Here is a 25,563-nt window from a genome sequence, read left to right as displayed (position 1 = left end):
CAGCGTGTACCTCCTAAGACCTGACATTAGACCGGTTGGGAGAGAGTGCGCAAAACCTTTGCAGGTGTCATTGATCCCAAGTTCTTGTTGTCGTAGCACATATCTCGATCCTACAGGGTCTCATATCTAAATCCTACAGGGTCTCATATCTCGATTCTAAAGGGTCTGATACCTCAAACCTACATGATCTCGTGTCTCAATCCTTTGTTCAGCCTGCATTCGCAACTCACACGCTATCGCAGACTGTGCTTTACTCTATATTATTTATTATAACGCAATTTTTATGCGCAGTCTGTTTCAGGAACGCAACTACCGCGTTATAGAACAGACTGTATCTCATTCGAGCTTCGAGACACTTTTCCTCCAGAGAATACACTGTAATAGCAGGATTATACCTCTGTTGGGTTCTTAGGTTCAAGGATTTGGGCTTAGAAGCTCTTAGATGTGAGCTGATAAATTAAAATCTTGGCTTGAGTGAACCCGACCTATCATCCATCAGGGTTTGGTAAAAATGAGCATCATCTGAGGAAGCGCCTCCACTTGTTGGAAAATCAGCAGTGGCCTTGTTGGGCTTTGACTGCTTTTTCCACTGGTTCAGGACTCTTTTGAGTTGAGCACTGGCCAACTACAACGCTCACTTATAAATGAGCCTGCAGACACTCACTTCTATTATGCGTGTATATCAAAACACTTGGGAAACCAGATGGGCCTTTTCTTTTGTGTTTGCAACTCAAGGGAAGGTAACGCTGTACAATATCCTGTTGGAGCCAAACACGAGCCACACCGAGGGGAAAGCCAGGATGATGACGCATGTCGCATACCCGCTTGGAGGATGCGGGACCCCCCTCTGCCCATTAGGGAATATAGCCATGGCCAATTAGCTCCTGTGTTTCTGGAGTGGAATGTGACCACCGTCTTTAATAGGGAGAGTGAATGCTTTTGCAAACTCTGAGGCAACCCTTTCCGATCTCCCAGCACTACCACTGTTTCGCAGGATACTCCCTCCAAGCCCAACAAGGGCATCCATGCTCTGGACAAAAGTTAGCTGTGAATCACACCAGTGGGATTGTTTAAGGTTTGTTTTAGCCCCGTGCTCTTTGGCTAAAATCTTGCCGAGGAGGATGGGAAAAGTCACGCTTGAAATCGCTGGAAGCAGAACAAATTAAATGCACGGATTAAGAAAACAAAACTTGAATGCAATGCTTTCAGCAACTGTATTGTGTTATGATGAGAAATATATTTTGACAGGGCATACCATATTGTTATGGCAACATCGACGATCAAACCAATTGAGAGAGCAGCACTCAAGGAAGGGAACACACTCGAGGGGCTGACCAGAGTGGAAATATGAAATAAGAGTGCACATCAGAGTGCGGTTACATGTAGCTCACTAGCACTGGTGCCAAAATAGAGAGGCCTTCACTTACGGTTGACAGATAACTAGTCAGCGAAATCAGTGCCTCTGTATAAAAAAGATATCAGTGTTCTTATGCTGAACGGAGTATCGTGAGTTGCAAATTGTCATTGGATGTCCTCAGCCGCGAGTGGAAGTGCCATTCCTATGGTGTGGATCCGTCTTCTTCAGGACAAATAACTCGTGAATGTCCTCTAAGTGGTACTACTCATTTGATAACCTTGAGTGGGGACGATTGGCTGAGGAAACCTGTGTCAATCACATGAACTAGTGACCTGTCAATTGTGGGTGATTTACATACAGTATACGGCACAGGCTGTTCGCAATGTCCTGTTACCCCAATAACTGTAAGTGACATATGATTGAATGTGAATGACAGGTAACACATCACATGATTCGGCGTAACTGCATTGTGTTCATATGATGGGGGTCATTTACACAAATTTCACCCCATCGCAGCACTCGCTCTTAGCACAAGTGGTAGCGTGTGTCTTGCTATCATTCTCACGCAAAGGGTAAAGTCACGCCATGCTCTGTGCGACATTTAACGCAACATTTTTTATTGATTGCATTGTTATTTTACCTATAACAAACATATCAAACACGCATTTGCTGCTAAGCCAACACAAACTCATGTAGCCTAGAGGTGACTCGACATTGTGTGCATAAGAGGTGTAACCATTCTTCCCTTCCCCCCACCACCTCTGTTACAAGTCGATGAATCATCACAATTTAGGCCTGGCTATTCGATTTGACAATCAATTACATTTTTAAACAGCGTGTTGAATATAGTGGTCGCAGCGGTCACACGAAGCCATTACATACTCAACGATTTTTCTTATTTTACCAGCTAAGGCCTACTGAGCTATAGAGCTTTTTTTCTAGAAGCGACCTGGCTATCACAAATGATAGCTCAATGGAGTGGCTTATCGTGTGGACATTTACAGCAGCCGCTACTAAATGTGGAGTGAAAAACCTGGAGGACCCCGAGGAAAATCCACGCGACTACGGGAAGAGAACATGCCAACTCTAAATACACAGCAGGCATCAGGGTCGGGATTGAACCCACAACCTCCTGCATACCAGGCGAGGTCGTTAAAATTTCACCATCGTCATCATCTGCAGCCACGGTCAGCCCATGGCTGGATGAAGACCTCCCCCAAGCTGCCGCTGCCCATCTATCACTCTCCTGCGATGTAATAATGATCCTGGCACCTGCACATGAGATTGAACCTTATACGGGATGAATTACGTCAATTCTGGGGAATGCATTGTGAGCTCACGAGTCCATACGTGTCAAATTAATAGATGCTTCGTCACATACGAGTGGACACCTAGAGTGTCGCAAGCATGAGTGTGCATGCAGCCAACACGCTACAGTTCTTTTTTATTGTACACAGCACACCGCTTTTCTAAATCATGTTCATGTTTATTCTTTGTACACACACACGGTAGAATTTGTTCGGCCGCGCTTTAAATGTGTTCACTTTGAAGCTTGGGTTTTTACGCGAAGGGAAACGCTGGTGCTTTCGCTGCAGGTATTTAAATTGTCCGCTGGCTCTAGTCTGGCTTCATCGTAAATGTTCGCTTGCTCAGGGTGTCATGGGATTCATTTCTGGGGTCGAACAGATGGTGTCCTTTTTGATACTGTGCCTGAAATACATGGCCATTGAGCCGAGAGTGGGATGGAGGCCATGGACCTCTTGCAGCTTTTAAATTTGAGTGCCCTAAGCTGCCCTTAATGCACCCCTGCTTGCTGTCTTACTGAACTCAAATCAGAGAGTGTTGTGAACCATTGCTCCGGTTTTAGAAGAACAATGGGTCTCACAAATGCAGCCAATTATGACCGAGTTTAGCTTCGGATTTGTGTTGTATTTCAATGAAGGTTTGACCCTGTCAGTGTGAAATACCGACTGTGCTATTGGTATTCTATGCAATTACCGCATGTATGCATGTAGTTCTCGTACAGTGTACTAGGCATATATAGCAATACGGATATAATGAATCATCACTGTATCACCATCTGCCGTGTTCAATCCATTCCCGGAAGAAGGCCCCCTCCATGCCGTTGCCATCTACCACGCGATTGTTTGCGACGTAATAATCCAACCTCGCGCCTGCACATGAGCTCTGCTGTATGCCAGCTGAATGAAAGTGATGTCTTGCGTGTGCAATGCACGTGTCATGAGCTCAAGATTGAATCTTCATCGAGGATTCGGTCGATCGGTGTAATGATGATAACACTGGTCAATAAAAAAAACTTTTTTTTTTCTGGCCTGGACTTTTGCAGCTGTTTTAGACTAATTTCAGGGTGCTGATTCCAAATCTGATCTCAGATTTTCTCTATCAGATCATTTTTATGCTATCGGCATACCCCATTTTCATTGATTTTACCCGAAATTAACTGTCACTTTTGATTGCAAGTTGTTGCGAGTCAGTGACTGCTTTAGTGTTAAAATATGGTGCTGTATTTTTAGGATAGTGTGTTTATAATATCATTTTACGTAGATATCCACATTTATTTAATATTTTTCTTCTGCAGTTTTTATTGAAAATGAAAAAATTGATATCTCAAAAACCTGATGTGATAGACAAAAACTGATGCCAGATTTGGAATCAGCACCCCAAAACCGTTGGAATACCTTATGCCAGAAAAAGTATGTTGACCAGTGTAATGCATGCAGCTCACAAGGTGCAGTGCACGATTCTAAAGCATTTTCACGGTGTGTGGGGGGGGGGGTTATCTTATGCAGCAAAGCTGCCCACAAAACATGCCATGGTTGGCCCAACGTTCCATGTTTACTGGGCGTGTGAATGTCACATAGACGCATAAAAAATGAAAGTATTTTTTTACATTACACGCTTTTATTTAACTCACTCCGTCTGTTGTCGTATCCTCAAAAAATCTTGTAACTCAATTTTTACCAACTTCCCAATGTGCTATCGACTGCAAACTTGGTATACTTATGTCATACTGACGACACGACTATATTCTATCGTAAAAACTCCAAAACATATTTTTTTTACATTACACGCTTTTATTTAACTCACTCTGTGTTGTCGTATCCTCAAATCTTGTAACTCAATTTCAACCGTCTTCCCAATGTCGTATCGACTGCAAACTTGGTATAGCTATGTCATACTGATGACAATACTATATTCTATCATTGAAATTATAAATATATTTTTAAACAATCTTTTTTACGGCTCTAATTGTCCACGCTCAACTCACGTTGCCTGTAAATCACCACGTGGTCCCTGACGTCACGGCAAGCCTCGGGGAGCCACGCCGAGGGGCGGGGGATGTGGAAGGAGGGGAGGGGCGATGGGGGAAGGGGGCAGGGGGAGGGGCAGCTCGGACAGTACATTTCATTAAAACGTGTTTAAAAAAAAAGTATTTTCAAATATTTTATTTTTCACAAACCCTAAACGCCACAGCCTTCTCGGGGGTGCATAATTTAAATACAAATAATTTATGCGTGGATTTTTTGTGTTTAAAAGGAGTCGCGTGGTTCATTCACTCCGTTAACCGCAGGTCATCCGGGGGTATTGATAATCGATTTTTATCCGCATGCAATGCAGGGCTAATTAATTACAGTACTCCTCTGAGTTTACCGTTAAATTACTGCCAAATGTTTCCCATGGATCGGTGGAGTAAATTCACGGATAACAGCACGGATAATTGGATCCATAATGTCGGCCCCTCACATTTGTCACGGATAAGAGGAGTTCCAGACTTTTTCAGCGTGTGGAATATGCTGAGACATTGCACCAAATACTCTTGTACATGCTATACTTATTGTACATTTTACAAAGGACAGTAATGTACAGTATAAAGTTGTGTTATCATCTACTATGGTGTAGTAGATTACTTTACAGTATGGTAAACTAAGGTGAATACTTTTATAACAGTTTTGAAAGAAACATTTATTTTGACGTAATTTTTGCTTTGGAAACTTGTTTTGCGGCCAAAGGGTTATTAAGTCGGAAGCCTTCTGATTATATCGGCAGTGCCGGCAGGTACTTTTATATTTCGTTATACAGGGACTGTTCTACTTACGAATGAGTTAGGTTCCAGAGGTCTGTTCGGAAGTCGAATTGTTCGTAAGTCCAACTTTACTGCTGTCGATTCCAAACATATTGTACGGCATGGACACTAAACACAGGGTATTGCTTTACAAGTTGTATAATCTCCTGTAGATGCCACTGGTTCTTCACGTTCTGCAGATGTAGATGTCACCACCGTCATCAATCGTGGGGCAGTTTAGCTTACAACTATTGGTCAGAACTGGAAACTGGACATACGGACAGGTTTGTTCGTATCTCTGAAAGTTCGTAAGTCGAATGTTTGTAAGTAGAGGTCCCTGTACTGCAATAGACTTCATTTTACGAGATGAGAACCCATGGAGGCAAGTCTTTTTTGCAAGGGAGACCTGTGGGACAAAACCAGTGACAGCATTGCACTCAAGTTACAGAGCTGGGACAGTGCAAAAGCCTAAACATTGTTTTTAGAGACCAACCGGCTCTAACCAGCGTGGTGAAGTATGGTTAAACAACCTCCCACGGCCTACATAATGTTGAGGCTGGATATTGCTTGGATGGGTCTCCACTCGGCACAAACGTGTTGTTGTCGGCTGCTGGTATACACTGAAGGCAGCAGAGGTGAATGCATATAAATCTAGTACAGTACAGCAAAATTCATTGTTGTACTCTACCTCTATGCTCTCAGGTCCATGCTGCATACCTTTACCTGGTCTCAACTGTATGGTACAGTATGATTAAACAACCCCCATGACCGATATATAAAAAATTCATTTATTTAAATATTTCACCTAGATAATCCCTTCAGATGTAACCTCTCATATTCAAGGATGTCCAGGGTGTCAATTGACACATGCATAGCAAATACGGAATGACACCAATACAATACAAACATGACATGGCGCGGGGGCGGCAGAAGGTTGACACAGGGTTGTAAATTGTAAACGAGTATAGTATAGGCACTTCGTATCCACCTTCTCGTCAAGAAGCATAAACCATCCCACAAACTACTTTTTGTATTTAGTTTGATGTCCTTTCCCGCACCTCCTATTCGCACGGTTGGCTACGTACAGTGCGAAATAAGTTCAACACACACACATATACGTATGGACTCCGATCATCTTTACAGCGGCTTTTGGCTAGCGATTGAACAAAGACGGTCACTGCATCGCGCACTTTCAAATGCGCTTCTGCTGCTATCTGGGCTGCTCTTCCTTCCGATATTAGGAAGCCACTGGGGCTATGCACTTTTAAATGTAGATCTAAAAACTCGTTTCTTTAGAGCTGCTTTTTGTGTTTAGTTTGTTGTCCTTCTCTCGCACTTCCGATTAGCACGGTTGGCTGCGTACAGTGCAAAAGAAGTTCAACGTGCATATGTACAAACATGGAATGTTGGGCCAAAGTTGGGCAAACGTTGGCATGGGTTGTGTTGTGGATAGAGCACTCCCTAGTTCACAGCCCGGTCATGGGTTGACTGTCCATCATCCCCCTGGGACAAAGGAAAACTGTAATCACGTACCACTTTGTGGGAAGTCAACAGTGGGTGTCATTATGGATAGACTGATCCTGCATCACGTGGTTTTCCCTCCTGGCTCCGCATTGCAAACAAGCATTGAGTGCCATCCCAAGCTTGTGTTGGATACCAATTTGATATGTATACTATTGTGCTGTCTTCTGAAAGCACATTGCCCACAACCTTATATAGTAGTGCGTTTTCAGTATATTGTAATGAGAGCTGAAACGGTTAGTTAATGAAGCCAGTTAATCAATCACTTTTTTTGTGGTCAATTACTCTGGACCCTCGCCTGGGTTGACTGTTCCCCCCTTAAATAGACTGAACGCGTTGGGTGCATAGGCCCCGCGGATACTCCCGTACGTCACCTAGCTCTTTGCCTATGTTCTTGTGTACAACAAAAGCCTAATAAAAGAAATGGTGGCCATCCCTACATCTTGCCCCGGGAAGGTGGGAAACCCCCCTACAAGCCACGCCCAGTGCGTCCAAGGTGACGGTACCGATGACATCGAGGCCTTCCCATGTGTTGTTACACTCCCCACAGTCATGTGATGCCACACATCAGGCCATCTCATCGCTCCATATCTGTGGTGTTAATCCTCTTGGGCACGATCCCTCCCCTGGGAGCCATTCCATAACCAGCCTCGTCCATCGACCATGCTTCTAGTTACGTGTCCTGCTCAAGTCTACGTTTCTAACACAGTCGATTCAATGTGTCAGATTTGTACGTATGTTGCTTTCGTGCTGTACGTAGCCATCCATGCTTATTGGAGATTTGCATAGGTTTTCTGAACTATGCACTATTTCTGTCTCTCGGTGTCATTTTCAGCATGCATCTCTCCAAGCTTCTCTGTGTACTTTTCAGCTTTGGTTCCGTTGTTCTTTGTCAGGTTCCATGTTTCGAATCCATCCGATGTGGCGTGCAGTGATTCAAACTTTTCTGTTTCGGCACATTTATCTTTTATATTTTATGTTTTTTTTCCTTTCCAAATAACAGTTCCCAATAGTACGGAGTTCATAATTTAGATTCCACTATAATACTTGTTACAGATATACGTACTCTGGTGCATTGTCCACCAACAATTTACCTCTTTTCAGCAAACTCATTGCACATGGTTTGTGCGTTACTCGTATTTATCTTGAGCCCAACCTTGCAGTCTTCGGTCATTTCCTCGAGTTAATTTCCATTGCTCGTTATAATAACTGTTGTCCGCAAATCTGAGTTGGTTAATAACTGTCTCCACTGTTGAACTTATTTCACACGGTACGTAGCCAACCGTGCTCATCGGAGGTGCGGGGAAGGACAATAAAATGTTATGCCTCCAATTTTCCAAATTTACTTTTGTAAGATAACTTCTGTTGTTATGATTAACTGCGGTGAGAGCGTATCTCCTTGCCCGACTCCTGTGATCATTTGTATTGTGTTACTTCGTACAATCTCGGTGTATCTGGTCCACCTTTATAAATGCATTAAAACATCTATATTTTCCTAGAGTGCTTATTTTGAGAACTTTAATTAAATCCCTCTTCTTATTCTCCATAATTCTGTTCTCTACGACATTTGTGATCAATTTACTGTATGTACATGTGATTAGACACAAATTACTCCACAATTCTTCGAGTAAGTTTCGTCTCCCTTTTTGAGTAGACGAACAACACCCATAACTGAGGTGAGCCTATTATCGGTCAATAGTTGGCAATTGTAGCTAAACATCAGTAGTAAGCGCTTTTTTGATGTTGAAATCGGCTTGAATGGCCAATGAGGGGAGTATAAAATGTTTTTTTTTCCCAACAGAGTTGTTTTGGTGACTGATGAATGGCGTTTGTGCAATGCACAACAGTAACATTGTCAGTCTTGAGCAGGACATGCTTCTGAAATTGCTTTTTCTCTGCACAATTGAATGTTGAGACAGAAGCGCTTTCGGAACTGTGGAGTTCTGTACCCGCTGCCCTATTCCATCATGGGGTTCTCCTTTGCCACGGCGAACGAGCCCGGAAAGGCGAGCCAACCCTGCCCAGTAGACGTTTTGTGCGTGCGCTCCTGGGAAACGAGCAACCGCGTTCATTTATTCACACGCTTGCGTACACTTGCTAGGCCTGGGGTTCTCCTTGAAGATCGCGTCGTCTCTTGTGGTGTTTTAGTTAAGTCTACGTGAAAGTCCTGTATACGCACGGTAGCAGTACAGCACTGTGCTGTGTTTAGACCTGCGGTGGTATAGAGCGCCAGACTCACAATCACAAGGTCACGAGTTCAAACGCTCGTTGGGGATCGACTTGCCCCGATAAATTGAATGCTCCTCTACTTTTTGGAAAGTCAGCAGTGGTGGACCTTGAGACTTGCCTGTACCACGTGGAATGTGGAATTTCCATCACTGTCACCAATGAATGTGAGCATCCACTCCATCGCCACGTATACAATAGGCAGGGAGACACTTTTACTTTGCGCACTGAATACGGCCCATGATGTAGTGTGATAGAGTGCACAGGGGCCATGCCATATAGGAGGAGCAATATGAATAACCTGCCATCATCTGGCAGGACGTTGTGGAATGTTAAATAAACGTGGGAGATTTCCCCTGGGTTGTTTTGCAATCTCGGTCACAAGGTGGTCATACGAACCACACTGCACAAGGGCTGAGGCATAATGCACAAAGGCTCTCGGTGCTTTTTGTACGTGTTTCTGCGTGTTATTCGTGGGGAGCGGTAGTGTAGCGGTTAGCGCGCTGCGCTATGAACCCGGCGACACGGGTTCGATTCCCGCTCACGGCCAACATCAGTGACGATTATCTGAACCGGTCCTGGGCCTCCCTTAGGTCGACTCAGCCTCAAATGAGTACTGTACCTGGTGCAGTGTGTAAACATTGCCACTAGGGAGACAAAGGCGGTCGGGCGTGGTGCTGGCCACCCACCCCCTCGTGTACCGTTCCGGCCTTCATAGGTGCTCGCTAACAGCACTTGCCCTTACAGTCTGTTAAGGCTATATGGGGGATCTTTATCTTATTTGGAACTCATGGTTTTCCAGCCTCCACTGTCTTTCTTTCACGATGGAGTTTTCTCATCATTTACAGATTGGAAAACCACGCACGGCATAGTATTTAGGAGCTCCTACTGCCCGCCTTGTCAGCTGATTTAAGAATGCATCACAAATTTGCGGCACAAATTAGATTCTTATCCGCAGTCACGTTGATGTTGCCTCTATCATTATTGGTATTGCAATTTTTTTGTTTATGGTAATTTATGTTATTTACAGTGCAGCGTTTCGCTTGTTTCCAGTGGCATATGTATGAGCAAAAAATAGACATTTTTAATGTGACAGTGGGTAAGAACAATTAAACATTGGAATGATGAGCTCGACAAATATTGAATTTAGAGCATGCAGTTAAGCTTGAGACAGACAATGCGGCACGCATGAAATATAACAATCATAAGGTGTCGTGTTCATAAAGTGCAGTAATGTAATACAGAAGTGTATTTAAATGAGCGTTAAGTTTCTGTACGGGCACCTGACTGTCATTGAACCCTCAACACACTGGATACTGGAGGCAGCTACTCTTACTGGCAGGCCTTGAACCGAATCGACACGTGGCTATAAACATGGATATCATTGTGCCCTACTGCATAATTAAATTATATATGTGTACAGTACATAAGGCTGGATAACAGTGCAGTAAAAATGTGCCACCCTTTTGTCAATCCGCTGCTGGATGAAGCCTTCCCCCGCGGGTGATGTTGACAGCCGCTGCACCACCGCTCTCCCAGGGCTGGTGAAGGCGCTGATGCTAACCGCTGCACCACCGCTCTCCCAGGGCTGGTGAAGGCGCTGATGCTAACCGCTGCACCACCGCTCTCCCAGGGCTGGTGAAGGCGCTGATGCTAACCGCTGCACCACTGCTCTCCCAGGGCTGGAGAAGGCACTGATGCTAACCGCTGCACCACCGCTCTCCCAGGGCTGGTGAAGGCGCCGATGCTAACCGCTGCACCACCACTCTCCCAGGGCTGGAGAAGGCGCTGATGCTAACTGCTGCACCACCGCTCTCCCAGGGCTGGAGAAGGCGCTGATGCTAACCACTGCCCCACCGATCGTTGGCGTGTTGGGACACGCCTGTGATCTGGCACCGGTGGTGGATCGCAGTAATTATCGCGTGCGTGAGACGCGCGTGCCGCCACCCGCGGTGGTACGCGGTGTCCTGTGTGAAGGAAAGTCTTTGAGTGAGCGGGCTCAGCCGGTCCTCGTATCACGCAGCGGGAGTTTTTTTTTTCTCTCTCTCTCTCTTGCCCGCTCCATTTCCGCCCAAATGTTAAAATACCCACTTGAGAATTCTCCTTAAATTTCAACCACACAGATAGACACGGATGGGCAGGATGCACGTGCTACGAGTTCCTCTTACCCTCGCCTCTTGTGTCTGAACAAAACAGAGATCGATCGGGGATGCAGATATTAGAGATTGGTGGGTTATGCAGCTGCGGGTAAGAGGCGGTGTTGCTGAACAGTAGTTGAAAATGCGTGTACAGTTAACGTGATAACACGTTCAAAATGGAACGCTTTAGCCGTCGAGGATCTGCAATAAAACGATGATTAAGAGACCTTGGGTCAATTCACAGCTAGATGAAGGCCTTATGGCCGCTGTCGTCGGTCATGGGCGTCGTTTGACCATACTTCCCCATGCCGGTGAGTGTGGGTGGATGAAGGGGGTTGTGAGGCAGGGCTGGTTCAGACATCGCTGGCCACCGATATTCGCCGTGGTCAGGAGTCAGTGCGCCAACCACTATGCCACTGTTCCACACAGCTGCCGTCTGCTGTTATGTAGATGAAATGTGTGAGGTGGAGATTGGAGTTTTTACTTGAACAGGAACTTGATAAACTACTATACAGTGCAGTATGCGATTCCTGCACTAACTTTAAAATATAAATTGTCGGTTGAAAAAGTTATTACAATTGTATATATTTTTTTGAATTTCCCCAGTTCAGAGTGCACAATAGTTTTGGTCATTAAAATGTGTTAAATTATCTTATCTTAATGTAATTAATGTAGCACCTTAATCAAGGCGCTTTACAGAGAGGATTAAGAACGGTACATATGAACGTTGTGGTGGAGATGAGGTTTAATAAAATAGATCAGAGGAAGCAGTGGGACACATCTGTGATCCGTGAATACGGCGAAAGCAAAATTGGTGGCGCAATGATTGGTAGGCGTGCGAATAGTTTCTGTGCCTAACCTCACATTTCGGACGCTACGCAATAGTGCTTGGATGGGCGATCACCATGTGCGAAAGTCCATGTGCAGTAGGCGACGTGGGCACTTGAGGGGCAGCGTAGAGAAAAAAAAATCCATTCTGTAGTACGCCACCATTCGCCGCACCACACCGCATTGACCTATGTGGTGAAGTTTCAAGTTTATCGTCTCATTTGCACGAGTGACTGGGAGTCATCATCCTGCCAGTAGTGGGTAATGGTTGTCATGTACAAGCATAGTCCCAATTAAGATAATTTTATAATTCGTCAAAATGTGCAACCTCACGCTCTTACACACTGGCCTACCACTGCAAATAATGTAAGGAGATCTGTAACATTCACTGTCAGACATACGGCGGCGCGTATTACCATGGTTAATACATCGGTGGTAATTATCAGGGCGGCCGCTTGATTCCAACCGTCAACCTCTGCAACAAGCGTCGAACGTGTTACCGCTGCTAGGCCATTACACGAGGTATGGCCAAATAACCCTCATCCTACGCATGGCATGGGGAGGCCCTCATGTAGCAGTGCACTGACAAAAAAACTACCATGTTCATGTACATGGTTGGTCGTGGCCATGGTTGCTAGTGGCCATGTTCACTTTATTTTATTTTAAATGCTGACTCTAAAATGCAATTATAGAGCCCAGCATTGTAAGTTTATCTGGAAGGAGCCAGCAAGCTTTATGCTGCCTCGCGAATTTGCCATTTTACAAATTAACGCTGAAAATAGGCTTTATCGTTATCGCCACAGCTGGTTTTCACGTTACGCAGTTCTCATTATACCTGAACTGTGGTAAATGACCCCGCTCGGTGGAATTAATTGCCAAATTAGATTTATCCGCGCGATGAAAATTGGTGCCTGGGCATTCAAGGAGACACGGTAACATGTCCTGCAGCCTGCACTTGCGCGATTATGCCGCAGCGTGGCAAATTGACAACCGCTGACAGTTGTTGTGTGTCAGCACAAAGTGTGTTACCAAATTCGTTACATCCCTGGCATATCTGGCCTTTGCTCTGTGCTGATCGTTTTATCACAACCATCCCAACTGCAATCCACACTGGGTCAGTGAGTCATTGGAGAGAATCCCAAAATGACCAGCCCTGTTTGCTCTGTAAGTTGAGTCAGAATCCGGAATTCAAATTAATCCTCTTGTATATGCCTGCACACTCGGGGCACTCTGACCATGCCAGCATTCTTCAGAGTTATTGTTACGGCTCTCTCATCTCCAGGCTCAATTAAGCTACACCTGCCAAATAAATGTACTGCAGAAACATTTCTTCGGCATGAGCTCTGGGTAATTCAACACACTGGGCTAGGGTGACATCCCTGGATTGCTGCATCTGTCACCGGTCACACCCCTTTGGCAGCTTGTGTCCGATATAATAGGATTTCCCCTGGGATAATGCCAAGTCCGGCTGAGCTTTAGCTACATGTCATGGTCAGATTGAACCTGACGCTGTCCCACTTTAATGCTGAGACAACTCCACAGATGGGAGCCCTACTGCATCTTGGGGAGCAATTGCCGTAATTAAGGAGATCTCTTTGTTGGCGAGTGTGTCACCGACATGCCCTCCAAATCGATGTCAAGTTTCTGCTGACCTGGACTAATAGTTGTGCATTATCATGCACTGCACACGTATCAAATACTCTTTCCAGTTCAATTGGAGTATTGTATATATGCTTTTAAATCACAGTTGCTGGGCACAGGTCCAAAGAGTCAGCAGCAGGAAGAGTCATGTTTTGCCCTGCAGTGTGATGGTTGAACACAGAATGGATGTGACAGAACAGTCGGTCTGGTAGGCCGAGTCCTCAGCATGGCTGGAGGAATTGATGGCTGAGTGGCGAGATAAACACAACTCATAAACAGAAGGTTGCAAGTTGAAATCTTGGTCAGGAACCCATTCAGCCCATCATCAATGTGGAATTAATAAGTTAAGTACCACTTTGTGTCAGAAGTCAACAGGGGTCATCCTATGGATAAACTGAACTCTTGTCAGAGTACTTTGGAATTCCTACCTCTGGCTCGGGTCTTCCTAAAGATAGGAGTGGCACCCCAATAATTTGTCGTGCTAGGAGACTCTTTCACATATTTCCGTGATGGTTCCAGTACCTTAAGGCATCGTCGATCCGGGAATTGAGTTGTGGGTATGTACAGAGTGTCTCAAAAGGATGGACCCAATTTCAAAGCAGTATATTTCACGATGGCAACATGTTAGAATTACACGAAAAGTTACAAACGGTTTAATGAGTTATCAAGTATTACTAACCATTTTATAAATGCTCTATGTGCCCTCCACCTGCTGTATGGACAACATCGAGACGATAGTTGAATTCGTCCCAAACGCATCTCAAAGTGTCTTCTTCCACTGAAGTAACCGCTGCCGTGATTCAGTTTTTGAGGTCATCCAGATTAGATGCTAATGGTGGCACAAAAACACGGTCTTTGATATATCCCCACAAGAAAAAGTCTAAGTGTGTGATGTCTGGGGATCTTGGGGGCCAAGAGTGTAGCGCCAAGTCTTGGGGTCCCATGCGACCTATCCAACGTTGAGGCAGTGTGTCTTGCGAATGACTGAGGCTAGGGGCTGTTTGTGCGCTGGGAGAGGCATTTAGCGGTAATCATTTGAAACTCTATGCCCCGCCCTCTCTCTATGCCCCGCCCTCTCTATGCCCCGCCCTCTCTCTATGCCCCGCCCTCTCTATGCCCCGCCCTTTCAAGTGGTTTCATTCATGGGCGGTTCGTTGTTGCAGAGATATAGCGATTTCAAATTGGGTCCATCTGTTTAAAACACCCTGTAATACTGCTTGGTGGCTTGGGGAGAGGTCTTCGTCCAGCAGTAGGATAGATCATGGCTGATGATATTGCCGTGAGTGATTATCCGGCTGGAATGGTGGTGCGTGTCTGTGCTCCAGAAATGTTGAAGGAAGGGGCAGGTGGCCTGCGAATTGGTCAGGAGATGGCCGTACACCCGGAGCCCATCTGTGCTGAGCTTCGGTTATATTGTCCCCTCATATGTGTGGGTTTTCTCTGGGTACTCTGGTTTTCTCCCACACGTAAAACAAGTCTTTAATGGAATTGACCAAACTTCCCATTTGTTGGACCTGTGTGGCCCTGTCTCTCAGCACAACAATTGCGTACTCCGCTAACGCATGAACACAGCAGCTCTCTTGCATGCACAGAAATAGAATAAGTCACACAATATGCCTCCTTCACATACCTGTCCTGCTACATAAAAACACAACGGTATTTTTTACACATACCATCAACCACACAGCCTTCTGGAAGTGCAGAATTTCAGCAGCTTTGGTTTAATACAAGCAAACGTTGGACTGGTTTTGACACCCAGTGTCTCATCAGGTTTACTTGAACCAATGCTGGTGAATTCCACATGTTTATAGGGAAGATATATATGGATCATCGCTCGACGCTGTGAATTTTAGAACATGCTGTATTTTTTTAAATTCATGACTGGCTCTAAGGCTTCAGATGTCTCTTTACCTTCCCCTTGAGAAGAACATGATGTTTCAACCTTTGTCATACATGAAAGTAGATGCTGCTACGGTGTAATGTTACCACACGTCACTTGCAATCCAGAGGACATAATTAAGTTAAAATGGTTCAGTTACTTAAATCCCCATACCTCTGTCCACCCATCAATTTAACAAATGGGTAAACCATATTTGGTTGTGTGGTGGGGTAAAGTGTGGGTACACCCACCTCTGCCAAGACGTTTGACCAACATACTCCCGAGAGAGCCTTCTAGCGAAGGCTCTTCTGCCGGCAGTGGCGTGAGCGAGCAATTGCAGGGCTGGACCTTTCACCCTTTTTCAGTGCATGAAATAATTTGGTTGGTTCTGGCACACGGCTATGGAAAAAGAGAGTTCATTCTGGCCTTGGGATCACTATGGGTGACGTAGAAAATAACACGAATGCAACAGAATCTTGGATAAAAAACCGGGAGGGTTATTTCGGGCTCGTGGCTATTCAGCTGGAACGCACGCGACGTGAAAACCCAACGGCAAAACTTACACCACTGCCGCCGATTTTTTTTAATTCACAGAATTTCGGACTCGGCGTAGGCTTCAAGCGGGACAATCCCCTCATTCCGGTGCACCATAAGGCCTTCAACACAGCTGGAGGGGGGGGGGTGCTTTGATGTGTTTGAACATTTTTAATAAATTAATTCGCCAACCAGAGTGTGGGTTGGGCAGCGGTGGCAAAAAATAAAACATTGGCAGAGCCAGCGTCTGAAATAAAGCAACCGACTTGGGCAGCACTGCCGCAGTAGGGGCCTCGCGGGGTGCTTCACACGCAGAGCGTGCGAGTCCTCGTTGTGTCGCGGAGAAATGGGGGATTTTTGTTTTTCATCGTCCGCACTCCTCCTGACACTCGGGCGTCACGTGAAGGGCACGGAGTCCACGGGGGTGGAAGGGGCACGGGTAGGGGGAGGGACAAACCCTCGGTGGCTTTTCACGCGCAATGCACACGGGTCCTGAGCCATCACTACGAGCGGACAACCTCGGCTCCTAATGTGGTCACTGCACCTGTCAGCTCTCTCCGCCTGCCCTGCGGCCACCCCCGTCATCACATCAATTACCCTCCCTCACCCACCCACCCACCACCCCATGGCTGCTTGTTATGCCAGCAATAAGTTCCGCCATAATTAGAGGTTTTTTTGGCGTTAGATCGCGTCAATATATAAATGTGTCGTTAAAACCCGCCACCACCCGACACAGCCACCTAGTAAGGGTTGTCGCGTAAACAGAACGCGCCAATTCGTCACTAGTACAGCACGCCGGTGTGTTGGAGAGCCAAGCCACAATCTTGAGCACGTTTTGCCAGTAATTACAAACTAGCTTCATCAGGCCTAAATTCCCCGGTTGTTTATGCTGATGTTAGAAGTGCAGCATTGCCGTCCTGGAGATTAAACATCTTTCTCACTAGGCCCCGAGCACTTGGCAGTTGCATTAACATCGTCACGCAAAGAAGTCGATGAAATTGATTGCAATGCACATATGGTGCCTTGCTGCATAACCACATGTGTTTGGGTGTGAGGCGCAGGATTTGTGCGGGGAAGTGAGGAATGAGGGTTGGGGAGAGAGGGGGGTGGGGGTGCAACCTCTGGATATGTTTTCTCTTAGAGTTTGGTATTTGCACTGGTCATGTGCTTTGGGGAAATCTTGCTATTTCAGATTTTATGAGAAGCACACCGTTTATGGGTCATGAATTTCTTCTTTCGCTCATCCTAAAGCAATCATTCTGGTATACTGTGTGCCGGTCACGCCCTCAGTCATTCCTCTTCTCTCCCAAGCCTCATTAGAATTCTGTCTCTTTGTTTTTTGATGGCCTTCCTCTGTCCTGTGCCTCTCAGCTTATACTCCTCGATGACTCAACGAGGCATATTTTGATCTGCTATTGTTAAACATTAGCCCAACTGCTTCGGTCTCCTTGTCACCTGTTATCTCACTGTTTAATTTGAGATCAAGTCATCCCCACGTTTGCTCCGGAAATACTCGTGCCGACTCGAGTTAGCCATGCCAAATCATGCGTTTCACACCTCTTGCACGTGCAGGTTTTCCAAAATATTAATTCGAATTCCATCGTCGTGCCTCTGTCGTGAGAAGCATCGGATGCCCGTCCGGTTTAAATTGGTCTTTACCAGCAGCTTGCGGCCAGCATCATTCACGGGTGGTACAATGCACGGCTCGTTAAAAATCACAGGCCCTCTGATGAGGTCACCGCTGTGAAACACGACCCTCCGTGAGTGCCACAGATCCGCCCCTCGACCTCTCCCACCGTCCAACCTCTCGCCCTCCGCTGCGAGCAGCGTAGCAGAGCCAGCAGAAAACCTCGCCTCTCAATGTGGCTACCGAGGGTTCACGCACGCTGCGTTGTATAACTCCGCTCAGGCTCTGCGTGACTTTATCGCAGTTCGACCATTGAGATACGTTGACACAGCTTAAGAGTTGCTTTCTTTAATATGTTCCGACTCCGTATTTGCTTTTTTGACACAAAAAAGCATAACACATTCGTCAGTAAGATTGCCTTAAGAGGATACATATATAATAGGCGACATCTGTGGGCAATGGTCCTTCTTCGTAGCATGTGGTGCTTGTTATTTGTGCTTCTGCACCACTGCCAATGCAGTGTCACCAAATTTTTAAAATTATTTTTACATAGGTCACTCACCCATTTACGGTTCAAGCCTCAAAGTTAAACACAGAAGATTAGTGAAGCGTCTGTATGCCCAAATGAGCAATGAGATGGAATTCGTCTCCGTCGGTGACCCCTGAGATGGTGGTGGAATTTCCACATTCCTATGGCCATGTCAAATGTGTGTCCGGTGTCATGTCACGTGGACGTTTCACAGAGCAGTGCAACTCCCGCCTTGCTACGTAATATTGTTTTATTTTATTTTATACCTACGTGACTTTACCGAAAGAACCAAAGAGTATAATATTGTTTGTTGCAGAATGATATTTCATCATCTTTTCTCGTACAGTCTTTGGTAAGCTGGTTAAGACCATCAACTTACTCCACTTGAGAATTTGGTATAGTCACAGGTGGCTGCCTAGATTCGAACCCAGGATTTCTGAGGTACCCCAGCACAGCGCCCTCACCTCTGAGTTAGAGTCGCAAATCGAGTTGGAACGAGGTCGTTTTCACGGCTTGCCATTCGGGTGCAGGTCAGGTCATGCCGTGAGCTATAACGCGGTGAAGATGCCCCGATGCAGGACCCTACTCTGAGCCTCCTGATCACCTCAGAGTGGTACTCGTGGCCTGGCTCCATCCCTGATTTGAATTTAAATTTCTCACTTTCCGAGTGTGAATGAATTTGCTGTGACCACTGCTTCAGTGCAAATTTAGGGACCCAGAAACTCTCAAACCGCACATCTTCATGAAACAGCCAATAGACTTTGCCCCGACAATATCCCATGTTAAATTTCGATTTAAAGCTTTTGTGACTGCAGGGATTCATCTTCTTGGTTCTTTCGGTAAAGTCACGTAGAATGGAAATAATAAAATAATAAAAATAAAACATAATAAAATAATTCTCACGACGTTTCGGCCACAACGCAAGTAGCCGTCCTCAGGTGGAGAACAGGTCTGTCATTCAGACTCTGTCTCCTCGACAGACCTGTTCTCCACCTGAGGACGGCTACTTGCGTTGTGGCCGAAACGTCGTGAGAATTATTTTATTGGGTTATTTTTATTATTTTATTATTTCCATTCTACGTGACTTTACCGAAAGAACCAAGAAGAAAAATATCCCATGTTGTTGCTATTCTATCCCTGCGTATGATGGCAATATGTTCAGGAGATAGATGCTCATGTCGAGGTCTGCTCGCCACGAGATGACTTTAGATGAGGGCTTCAGGAGAGAGTTCGTGTAGTTTTTGCTATTCCTCCTCCGTTGAAGGAGTACAGACTACAGTTACTAATGAAGACATTGGCATAATCTACCAAAAAAAACCATAAAAGGAATGCTTGACGTCAAGTGTACTTATCCCATGGTGTTTATTGATGCAAATGGTGCTGCTCCAATACGGATAATGGTGTAAGGAATGCTTATACTAATACAGTTTATTATCCTGGAAAGACTCTATGGAGTCCAAAACATTTTTTAGCCTCAACATATTAATACAGTACTGGGCATGCCACAGACTGGTGACGTACAGCACACGTCTGAATATACAACACGGTGAGCCGTTCATCGCCACCCCGCTGATTTCTAATGCACCTCGTACTATTTTCCCCTCCACTGGTGATTGCATGTGGTAAAAGCGATGGGTTTTCATATCTTCAAGAGGAGAGCCTTTGAAATAAAGCATGTCTTCCCCATATTATTGGTTCTTTCGGTAAAGTCACGTAGAAGGGAAATAATAAAACAAATAAAAGAAAACATTTTTTTTTTAAATATTTTTTATTATTTCCCTTCTACGTGACTTTACCGAAAGAACCAAGAATATGAATCCCTGCAGTCACGAAAGCTTTAAATCGAAATGTCTTCCCCAATTATCCTCGTGGGGTTTTACCTCTGCACAGATTTTATGGAGGTATGAAGCAATAAGGCTGGTGTGCTCATGCGATTAAAAAAACACATTTCGTGATGGACACCAATGTGTACGCCAATCGTGAAAAATGCCCAACTGCGTGTAACGGACGGCAAACGCGCAGTGACACGACCGCGTTCCTTCACGCAGCGCTTGCGCGCAATTTACAACCCTTCTTTCCTTCCCAATGCAGATGTCAATCCACAGTTAAGGGAGAAGCCTTCACACTGTACAGGATGAATGCGAATATTCTCTGAATTACGAGCCAATACGGAAAGATTCACATCCCCCCACAACATGTCACAAATCTGGTCGGGGGGGGGGGTGGATGGGGGGGGGTGTGGATGGGGGGGGTATTTTGTGCCATCAAACACTCCACCCTCACAACTCCCAATTGGTGATGGGGCAGTTGTAGAGAGATTGTAGAGTTTTCCATACCTGGGCAGTGTGCTCATGACCATCTCCGGTTTGACAGCAGAGGTCTCACTCCGAATCAGTCGAGTGGCATTATCTTTTCAATGGCTGCGTAACGCTGTGTGGAAGCTACCTGGTCTGTCGCTCCGCACGAAGCTTCAGGTCTTCTCGGCCACGGTCATGCCCTCCCTTCTCCACGCTTGCAAAACGTGAACCCCCCCCTAATGAAACATCTTCGCCTGTTAGAAACATTTAGGCTGGCCTGTCTACGATCCATCCTGGGTGTAACCAGGCTGGATTGTGTGAGGAGCTCACAAATCATTAAAAAATCTGGACAAAGTCCCATCGGTGAGCTTCTCCGGCAGGCAAGGCTGCGTTGGCTGAGTCTTATAGCCCGCATGCCCAGTCACCGCATGCCCAGCCACCGCATGCCCAGCCACCGCATGTCCAGCCACCGCATGCCCAGCCACCGCATGCCTAAACAGATTTTGTTAGGCCTGATAGAGGGGGCTAAACGGGCGCTGCACGGGCTAGAGAAGAGATGGAGTGATGTGCTACAAGAGGATGTGGAGCTGAGTGGACTTGCCGATGACCGGTACCAGCGGTGTCAAGATTGGCCTCTGTGGAGGAGGCTCGTGAAGGACGCAGCTACTGGGCAGTTGGAGGCAGTCGCCCTCTAGCAACAACGGAGGGCGGAGTAGCGACGCTCACAACAACGAGCGGAGCGCCGGGCGGCTAAAATACAGAAAGTTGGCACAGTAGAGGGCACAGGTGGTGCATCGGCCAGTCATCTCAGTCGACACATGGCACCTGGGTCTGTCCCAGGACCTCCTGCCAGCGGACGTTCGACACTTCACGTGACTTTAACATGCACGTAGCCTGGCACAAGCGCCATGGTGACGTTACCGCCACTCAGTGGCGAATGGCGGTTGTTGTTGTTGTTGGTGTGTGGGTGGGTGTAGAGGTGTTTGGGTGCATGTGGGTGTTGAGTGGGGTGTGGCTGGTGTGTGGGGTATGTGTGTGGGTGGCGGGGTGCGTAATAACCCAGAGAGAGCGTTCTCGGTCTAGAAACCCTCCGCCACATTCTGGAATTCCGCGCTGCGATGCGAACACCGCGCATGGCAGTAGCAGCAGCAGCACAACGATGGAGCCCGAGGGAGCACGAGGGAGCGTCATCACCCCCGGAGCGGAGTACAGTGCGGTGCAGACAGAGCCCGACAGGAAAAGCCATCATTACCAACACAATGCTATAGATGCCGTTCGCTGCAATTGCACGCCTCAGCCATCCCTCCGAAAGGCGTGTTGGGGAAGGCTCTCCGTGTAGCGGTGCACTGACAAAACAAGCTGTTGCGTGTACGTTGGTCGGTGTAGTTGGCCGTGTTCACTTTTTTTGTTTATTATCAGATGCTGACTCTGCAAGTGCGGAGCAGGCAGGGCCCGGCAGGAAAAGCGATCATTCCCGACACAATGCTTATCGCATTCCGTGGCCATTTCACTTCACTCGGTAGCAAACGCAGAGGGTCCAAATCACACTAAACGTGCCGAATTCACACCCTTCGAAAATGGATTTGCCCCTGCCACTGTTTCTACGGTCAAATTAAAGTGCTTCACGTCATGAATTTCACACGCGGCACGACGTTGGTGCCACGGAGCTCTCGCACGTGATTCTGGGTTGCACCGCCCGGCGTTGTGCTACCTGAGAACACATTCCTCGAGCCACGTCTTGTTAACGGACGTGTCTACACTCCTTCGGCACTGTAGCAGAGCAAACTTGATTTGAAGGTTTCGTGACTGCAGGAATTACTCTTTGGTTCTTTCGGTAAAGTCACATAGAAAGAAGATAAATGTAATAATGGAGTACGACGGTTTGATTGCAACACGAGCAACCGTCGTCAGGTAGAGCTAAATTTGAGAGAGATATAAAACACAGACACGGAGACACACACAAGCAGAGAGAGACACACAACACAGACACACAGAGAGAGACACACTGTGTCTATGTTGTGTGTCTCTCTGCTTGTGTGTGTCTGTGTGTCTCCGTGTCTGTGTTTTGTCTCTCTCAAATTTAGCTTTCCCTGATGAAAGTTGCTTGTGTTGCAATCGAAACGCCGTACTCTATTATTTAATTGTTTTTCTTTCTACGTGACTTTACCGAAAGAACCAAAGAGTAGCAGAGTATTTGACTTGCAAGTTCAGAGCAGGGGCATGGGTTGGCTCGACCTGTCATTCCCTCTAGGGCAATGATTTGAGTTACAGTACCCACTTCATGGTGAGTCAGCGTTGCTTATCCTACAGGGAGAGAGGGAGGCTTATGCCAGCCATAGGAATTTAGAATTTCCACCACTGTTTCGATGCTTGGTGGCTCGGCAGGTCGCGCATGATGCGCTAGCAGTGCGGGTACTCCCACCTCTTCCGAGATATGTGGTCATTGTGGAAGAATAGGTCAGAAGTCGTTCTCTAGAGCTCGTCGTAGCAGCGGAGGCAATGCCACCGGCAGTTCCGCGAGCAAGCAAGTGCAGGGCTGCACCTTTACTTTCAGGGCCACCGGGTGGAGATAATAGATGTTGTATGTATGTTGAACTTCTTTGTATGGATGTAGAGCCTTTTTCGCACCATACATAACCAACCGTGCTTATCGGAGTTGCTGGGGAAGGACAGCAAACTAAACTCAAAAGGCAGTTCTAAAGAAATTAGTTTTCAAGCTAGATGATGATTTAAAAGTGCGTAGCTCCAGTGGCTTCCTAATCTGGGAAGGAGGAGCGTTCCAGACGGCTGCAGAAGCGCATCTGAAAGCGCGCGATGCGGTGACCGTCTTTGTTCGATGGTTCACCAAAAGCCGCTGCGAGGATGACCGGAGTTCACGGGATGGTTTATTCTCTGAGACGAGGTCAGCATGTTATTGTGGTTAATTTGTGGCAAGCACTTTGTGTGTATAAGTGTGACCTTTAAGAGATAAGCACACCACATCGACACTCATTTGAACGTGGAGACACGCTGACCCCGAGTGCTTCGTATGAATTCGCTGACACATTTGTGCTGCTCTATGTCTACACAAAAAAACATGTTGCACATAATACAAATTCATCATTCGCGTCGTTGTTGGAGAAGATAAGTATAAAAGTAAAAAGGCCGACTCCTACTGATTTTCTCCATTACGATGCTCATCATTATTTTGTGTCGCGTACCAGTATGTGGCGTCGAACTGGGACCCGTGTCTAACAGAGGGGGTCCTTGCCGATAAACATCTGGCATTCACCAGCATTACTTCAAGCAAGCCTGACTCTGCTGACGAGACACTAAATGTTGAAACCGGACCAGAGTTATGCTTGTATTGGACCAACGCGGCTAAAATTACGCACCCCCGCAAGGCCGTGTGGCCGATGTCACGTGTAAGCACACACATCAGCTTATTTACTTTTGTTAACAACATCAATAAACAACTTGTGATCAGCACGGTTGTCATCCTTGTTTTCCACAGCCGATGGCCCAGTGGCTGAGGCTGCGTCCTGCCGACGCCGACAAGTTTCCCGAGAGCTGCTGGAAGCTGCTCTTCTACCTGGCCATCTGGCTGTACGCGGCACACCTGCTCGTCAAGGAGGAGTACCCCTTCTACCACAACCCAGCGGCCGTCTTCTACGGTGAGTGACCACGGCGCAGGACGACGATGCGCCCACCACCACCACCCATGGCACCGTGCACTGGCGGAGCCAGTGGGGTGGGGTGGCACGTGCCCCCGCAATGATCCGATCAAAATCCCTAATTTCGCCCGGCCGCCTTTGTCTCCCCAGTGGCGATGTTCACACACCACATCAGTTACTCGTTTGAGGCTGAGTCGACCTAGGAGAGGCCCAGGACCAGTTCAAATAATCGTCACCGGTGGTAGCCGTGAGCGGGAATTGAACTCGGGTCGCTGGGTTCATAGTGCAGCGCGCGAATCGCTACACAGTCGCTGCCCCCCCACACACACAGGATAAAGACAAAGATCCCCCGTGTAGCCTGTGAGAATGTAGGGGGCAAGTGCTGTTAGCGAGCATCTATGAAGGCCGGCACGGCATACGAGGGGGTGGGTGGCCAGCACCACGCCCGGCCGCCTTTGTCTCCCCAGTGGCGATGTTCACACACCACACCACTTACTCGACCCGAACTCGGGTCGCTGGGTACGTAGCGCAGCGCGCTAACCACTACACTACCGCACCCCCCACACACACGCGCACGTCCATAGGTACACATACATGCGCTTGCTGCAGACATACAACTTTCAGGGTGCATACGGCAGTAAACGACTGAAATAATAAAGCAGCAATGCTGCGCAAAGAACGCCTTAGACCTGCAACACATTTGTATTTCACTTTACTCGCGATCAGCAGGCACACTCTGTTACGCTTCCGCACACGGATCACATGACATATGTGACGTCACAGCTCACTTGCCGTGCAAAATATATGCATTATTGCGCCCCCCCCCCCCCAAAAAAAATACAAAAGTCTATTTTTATAATTTTTTCATGGTGTACAGTCTGGAAAGTACCCACATGGCAAATTTGTTGCATGTCAGGAAGTACGCTCTAAACATTTTGAACAGACACACATATTCACAAATTCCCCTTTTATGTATATAGATAAATCGGTATTTTGCGGCCCCCACTGCCACTGTAGCATATTATTGTGTGCCAGGGACTCTATGAATGATAGGACAATAGTCTGAGTCCATAATTGGCAATAAGTAACGGCAAAGCGGTTATAAGTGACTCACAGAATTGTGCGCAGTTGCGTATACAGGACACCACTTCCCTGAAGGCAAACACCTTCAGCGAGCGCGATGCCGATCACACAACGCGGTTCGAATCGGACCCTCGATCGATGACTGCGCCATCGCGCACACGCGTCG

General features: G+C 46.8%; 1 protein-coding gene across 1 annotated transcript in view; it reads left to right on the top strand.

Moving 5' to 3' along the window:
- LOC144739339 (ceramide synthase 1-like) overlaps positions 1-25,563 on the top strand; it is a 58,743-nt gene that overhangs the window by 13,367 nt on the left and 19,813 nt on the right. The window contains exon 2 of the mRNA XM_078622307.1: positions 24,155-24,314. Coding sequence (XP_078478433.1) covers positions 24,155-24,314 — 160 coding nt within the window. The remainder of the gene's footprint in view (positions 1-24,154; positions 24,315-25,563) is intronic.

The sequence above is a fragment of the Lampetra planeri genome, chromosome 3 (assembly GCF_965212315.1).
Source record: "Lampetra planeri chromosome 3, kcLamPlan1.2.h2, whole genome shotgun sequence".
NCBI classification, from domain to species: domain Eukaryota; kingdom Metazoa; phylum Chordata; class Hyperoartia; order Petromyzontiformes; family Petromyzontidae; genus Lampetra; species Lampetra planeri.
The sequence above is the reverse complement of the archived record's forward strand: the minus strand, read 5'-3'. Positions and strand labels throughout refer to the sequence as shown.